The 5,819-nt window shown below is 39.7% G+C and overlaps 1 protein-coding gene across 3 annotated transcripts; it reads left to right on the top strand.

Moving 5' to 3' along the window:
* Nucleotides 1-851: 851 nt before the first annotated feature.
* LOC107306000 (granzyme K-like) lies at nt 852-5,093 on the top strand. Of its 3 annotated transcripts, none has more exons than XM_015848742.3 (5): nt 852-951; nt 1,288-1,429; nt 2,815-2,962; nt 3,951-4,223; nt 4,533-5,093. In XM_015848742.3, exons 2-5 carry the CDS (start codon nt 1,344-1,346, stop codon nt 4,719-4,721), a joined length of 696 nt encoding a protein of 231 aa, XP_015704228.1. In that variant the 5' UTR covers nt 852-951; nt 1,288-1,343; the 3' UTR covers nt 4,722-5,093. The 3 variants fall into 3 exon arrangements, with proteins under 3 accessions (XP_015704228.1, XP_015704227.1, XP_015704226.1); XM_015848740.3 differs by lacking the exon at nt 852-951 and adding an exon at nt 1,056-1,207; XM_015848741.3 differs by lacking the exons at nt 852-951; nt 1,288-1,429 and adding an exon at nt 1,054-1,256.
* The last annotated feature ends 726 nt before the right edge of the window (nt 5,094-5,819 follow it).

Here is a 5,819-nt window from a genome sequence, read left to right as displayed (position 1 = left end):
CAGTACGAAGCTGCTATCAGTCACTCAATGTCAGGGCAAAGCCACAAAAACTTGTGGGTTTTTTAGGACTCTGTGGGCAAAAGAAATTATTTGCAGAGGTAACTTCCAGTGTGCAAATAACCTCAGGGTTATCTTGAGGATGAAGAATGATTCTGGGGTACCTAGAGCTGGCTCTTTTATAAGACAATTGAAGTAATTTGTTTTCACTTAAATGAGCTTGGAAAGAGTTTTCTGGAGAAAAAAGGAAGTGTTGCATGGTGTTGCATTGTGTAGTGCTTTCAAATGTTACAGTATGACTCTGTGCTATAAACATCTCAATTCTGTAATCTCATTCAATGATCTGCAGAGCTGCTATTTCTCTCAACTAAGAGCCAGATAAGCTGAGTTGGTTACATTTCTGATTCTTTCTAATGTTGCTTAAGATGATAGCAGGTTTCTTATGTGGTGACGTGCTGTTTCTTGTAGTGGTTTACCAGCAAGATATGCAGAGTGTGGTTACAGACAGGGGTGAGCAGTAGAAAAGTCTATTTCACCACTGTGTCTTTTAATCTTTTATTTGGAGGCTATTGATTAGGTGTTTTATTTGCATTTGACTCCTGTTCACTGTAGGTGTCTGAATCCTGCTCCCGCAGAAATAATTGCTAAGAAAAAAACTGCAGTGCCCTTAGTAAGTATAGCTGGTATTGGGCTGTCCTATGTTACCAGCTCCAGATTCCTGCCAGTTCTCAGTGAAACCTTTTCAGTTGACTCTTCCATTTGTTGTCTCATTCATTCCTTTGCTCTTCTTCAGAGTTTAAATAGTTGTTGAATTCTCTGATGTAGTTAGGTTTTATTATGCATTTAATCACATATGATGTTCTTAGCACTTGTTTTCTAGTTCAAGACCTGCTTGTAGGTCTGCAGAAGTTCCTGTGAGGTGTGAAATACTGAATGCTGTGGACTCAGGAACAGGTAGGTTTTAAAGAAATCTGAGGAAAGAAGATAAAGAAGCAGAGCAGAGCTGCAGTTAATATAATGCTATTGAGGATGTAAAGGGAAACTTAAAGAGGAGGAGTTTCTCATCAAACCTCTTAACCACTATATCCTGCAGGAAACATTCAAATAGAAAGGCGTTACCTTAATTTGCATCAGTAAGTAGCAGCAGCTATGACCAGCCACCTGTTAGCTCTTTTTCTCTCTGTAATCGCTGTTATCCTACCCCTGAGATGTAAGAAGTCCTCTAAGAAGAAAAATATCCTGATTCCTCTGGCTAACAGGTAGGGAACATAACTGTTCTTTGCCTTTCAGATGGCTGTAGTGATATTACTGGAGGACACTGCGTGCGTCCCCATTCCCGACCCTACATGGCTGCCATCCAGATAAGGGATAAAACTGTGTGTGGAGGGGCTCTTGTGAGAAAGCAGTGGGTTTTGACAGCAGCGCACTGTACGTAAGTACCTTATACTGTGGTGTTCATAGCTCTTCACTGGGGTGGGCCGTGATGTTCAAGCCTGTAAGTAAAGAAAGGTATTGATATTTTTAAGGGTTGGGAAAAGCTGGAGTTCTTTCACCAAACATACTTGGGAACTTTTGTTCTGATTTGAGTTGCTTTGTAATCTACTGATCTACTTAGTGTTCTATTATCTGTATTGGTCAGATCCTGCCAGTGCTAGAGGATGCTGACTGTGCTGTTAAAAGAGCAAACTCATTATCTGTGCATTTGAAATGGCAGTGTCTTAGAGAAGGGTGCACACAGTGCTTAATAAATCTCTGTGCGTGGAAGTAGATCCCAGAACACCCTGAGCTGAAGCTGAATCACATGGAAACACCATTCCCTTTCAGTTTAACTGTCCTTTCTGGGCCCACAAGAAAAAATTCATATACAAATAAATGAATTGTATCTTTCAGTGAGGCATGCAACTGGAAAGAAGAAAATAAGTCTTTTTGGATTTATAAAGTCTCAATTCTATCTCAAATTAGTTTTCCTGTGTGTAGTAAGTATGTCTTCTGACAGTGTCCTCTTACTGGGTTGCATAGATTAAGAAGGGCAAAACCAAGAAAGACATACTTGAACAAACATGTTTCTGATGATATTCAGAGAGCTTGGGGGAGAGGAGATTTATGAGCTGCTTAACTTTTGCTATCTATTGGCAAAAACTGAACATGAAATTTTCTCTGGGTTTTGGCAATCTTCCTTCATAATATCCACTACAGTGATGTCTTGAGTTAGGCAATATTCACTCTTGCTCCTTGGTGGACTGAATCCTGAATTTACTGAAGTTAAGGACAACTTTGTTATTGATATTAACGATGTTCACTTTATAAGGACACTCATCTCTGTGCATAATGCTCATCATGGATACTGAGTACTGATGTGTATACTGACATCTCACTGATGTCATTAAGACAACCTTTATGCTATAACCAGGCATGTTTCTGTCCTGTGCAGGATTAGATCATATGACTGCAGGCATCCATGCAAATGTATTTGAAAGGCATCAGTACCTCTAATCCTTGTGCAAGGGGTGCTCCCTAAAGAGTCAATAGGCTTTTTGGTAAAAATTCCAAGCTGTGGAGCCCCTGAAAGTCAGTTATCTTACAGTTATTTTACCAAATATCATTTAAAGTAAAGAAATGTTAGCATGAAGAATGAAGAAATGTTCGTAGAGGAAAACACAAGCTCATGTTAAAATGTCATTGTGAACTATATCCTTCCTATTTTTAATCAAGTTGTAAATGAAATTGTTAATTTTGTGTTACGCAGCTTCTATTTATCTTGAGAGATGTTGCTCTTGTTCTAGTAATGACCTACTCCTGCACTTCCTTAAATTACAGGAATAAAACACTGGTTACTCGGGTTGTTCTTGGAGCCCATAATGCATTTAAAGCAGAAAAAAACCAACAGAGATTTAAGATTTTGCGCTTCTATCCTCATCCCCAGTTTAACAGATCTTCAAAGGAAAATGACATAATGCTCCTCAAGGTACTGTTAATCACAACTGTATTATTAGAAAGGAAATATTGTTAATGGTTGTTTTGTCTATTCTATGATATTGAAATGTATATAGTTTTTACATCAGCATCACTGAAAACTCTGATTAGGTTGTACAGATCTAGATGAAGTCCCATGGAGTGCTCAGTGACTTTGTGTAAGCTTGCTATCCTCAGAAATTCCCAACAGCAACAGACTTAATAAACCACAGGGATTTTTAATTAAACACATAAGTTATTACTGTACCTTTTAAAAAATGTATAAAGCCAGAGTCTAGTAACTGACAGCCATTCAGCAAAACATGTAAGCATCAGTGAAATTAATTTGCGGTGCAGTGATTGTGTGTAAGATAGAAAGTAAGCTCAGTTCAGTAATTGCCAGTCCTTACCAGATGCAGTGAGTATATGTGTTACTGTTTTGCTGTATTTTCATTTGCAGGACAAAACCTCTGCTGAAGGATCTATCAGATTGAGGCCAACAAAATAAACATAGCTTGGATCATTTAAGCCCTTACTCTCTCAGATTTAAACCTGGCAGTCTGAAGGGTTCAAAACCTATTTTTTCCCCAGCTGAGACCTCTGCTGTCATGCCCATGTGTTGCTGAGCATATTGCGCAGTGCTTTGGGACTTTTCTGTTTGTCAGTTAAGTCTGATTTCAAAGCAGCAGTTTAGCGTGAGTTGGGTTATTGAACGGATGTAGATCCAACAGCCTGCACGGGCTTTTAATTTTCTACAGTAATTGGTGGAAAATCTGGACTTGAATTCGGTAGTGCTGTCACAGATGTGGCACCATCAGGAAAGTATTTCTGGATTTACAGAAGTGTGATCAAGTTCCGAATCAGTTCCTAAATACTGAAAAGTGTGTTATTAGAAATGAAAGTAGTGGTAAAAAGAGACCATGTAGCCAACTAAACTGGAGGTTATAATTCCCATCCTTTCTACATGATAAAGCTTTATTTATTTAATTATTTTCTTTCAGCTGGATACTATGGCAAATCTGAACAAGTATGTGGACCTTCTGTCCCTTCCTGACACTGGCGAAGATATCAAACCTGGCTCCAAGTGCACAGTGGCCGGTTGGGGAGAAAAATCTTCAGGAAAGCTGCCAAAATGTCTTCGGGAAGCAACTGTTGACGTTGTGGATAGGAAAATTTGTGGGAGAGAATATTATAAAAAACACAAAATGAATATAACCAGGAACATGTTGTGTGCTGGAGGGAAAAAGAGGTTTTCAAAGAGAGATGCTTGCCCGGTAAGAAGCAGTTAAAAAGAGAAGGGGATGTGTTTTGAACTACCATTCTCTTTTCACTAGGAACAACAGTGTTGGGGAATTACCTCAGTTCACTAAGGTGCATTTCTTCAGCTAAGCTGCTCTCCTCAGGTTTTGATTGCAACAAGTGGAGAGAAAGAAGAACTTCCAGAGACTGAATAATCTGGTTCTTTCCAGATGTCCATATCTGAACAATACAAAATTAATCATGCTTACACGTGCTGCATGTAGCACTGCGGGATTTTCTGGGCAGAAAAAACCACACTGATCTTTCTTTCTGTTTTGTTTTAGGGAGACTCAGGTGGGCCGCTCATCTGTGGCAGAAAATACAGTGGGATTGTTTCCTTTGGGGAAAATTGTACATCAGGAGTCAATCCTGGAGTTTACACGCGACTGACTGAAACATATATTGAATGGATTAAAAAAACTCTTTCTCTTAATGGAGAGGTCTGGGACAGGCAAGACAGCCCTAATAAATAGAGCGCTGTGCTTCAGAACTGGGCTCTGATTGGTGTGCCAACTTTACAAAGTGTCTCCCAGCATTACAAACCACAGCTTTTTGAGTTAGGAAGTTTACAAGGTTCTCTTTCGTACAGGGGCTGAGCAAGGGAAAAATATCTCATGAATAGTATATAAGTAAAGGAACAAACAGACCTTGCAAATCTGTGTTGGTGATCTGTCCTGGTGTAGTGAAACTTCCCTTCATGGTCTATGGAGGCTTTATCCTATTCTCACTGAAGGTTATGACAAGATGTAAAAAGATGCTGGTGAGAACTGACTCAGGCCAGGAGCACAGAAATTGGGAAAAACTGGAATAAATTTGTAAATGATATAATAAAGCAAACAATAATACGCTGCTGTTCATACTTTTCATTTGGGATGTCTCAAAGGATGCTACAAATAGTTAATTCATAGAATCATAGAATCACCAAGGTTGGAAAAGACCTAAAAGCTCATCCAGTTTAACCATTCACTTATTACCAATAGCTCCCACTAAGCCATGTCCCTCAACACAACATCCAGTCGTTCCTTGAACACCCCCAGGGTCGGTGACTCCACCACCTCCCTGGGCAGTCCATTCCAGTGCCTGGCCACCCTTTCTGAGAAGTAATATTTCCTAATGTCCAGCCTGAACCTCCCCTGCTGCAGCTTGAAACGATTCCCTCTAATCCTATTAGTCTACTAGTCCTAATTAGTCTCTTTAACCTTACTAGTTTAAATGACAGTACAGATATCTTACTTCCTGTCCTTACAAGAGACTCTTCACATCCCCACACCACAGTCATATTGGTATTTCATCCCCAGAGACAAAGATTCATCACACACTAACTGTATTTTAATTACTGGTGGGCAGTAATCCCAGAATGGCTGAAGTTGGAAAGCATCTCTGAAGGCCAAGCAGGCTGCCCAGGGTCACATCATATATTCACAGAAGTGATGCAGCATGGAAGCTGCAATCCAGCAGTTAATTCCATTTAAACTATTATGTATGCAATCCTCTGTAATTCCTTCACTTCATTTAGGGCATCTCTTTCTCCTTTATTGTCATGGAGAAGGTGGAAGGGCATTACTGCCAGA

This window comes from Coturnix japonica, chromosome Z (genome assembly GCF_054131305.1).
Source record: "Coturnix japonica strain WE chromosome Z, WE-NBRP24, whole genome shotgun sequence".
In the NCBI taxonomy this organism is placed as follows: Eukaryota; Metazoa; Chordata; class Aves; order Galliformes; family Phasianidae; genus Coturnix; species Coturnix japonica.
This window is presented reverse-complemented; position numbering and strand designations above follow the sequence as displayed.

Coding starts and splice junctions, on each gene's coding strand:
- LOC107306000 (XM_015848740.3), top strand. CDS start 1,147: ATGACCAGCCACCTGTTAGCTCTTTTTCTCTCTGTAATCGCTGTTATC. Junction 2,963..3,950: donor ATGACATAATGCTCCTCAAG/GTACTGTTAATC, acceptor ATTTTCTTTCAG/CTGGATACTATGGCAAATCT. Junction 4,224..4,532: donor CAAAGAGAGATGCTTGCCCG/GTAAGAAGCAGT, acceptor GTTTTGTTTTAG/GGAGACTCAGGTGGGCCGCT.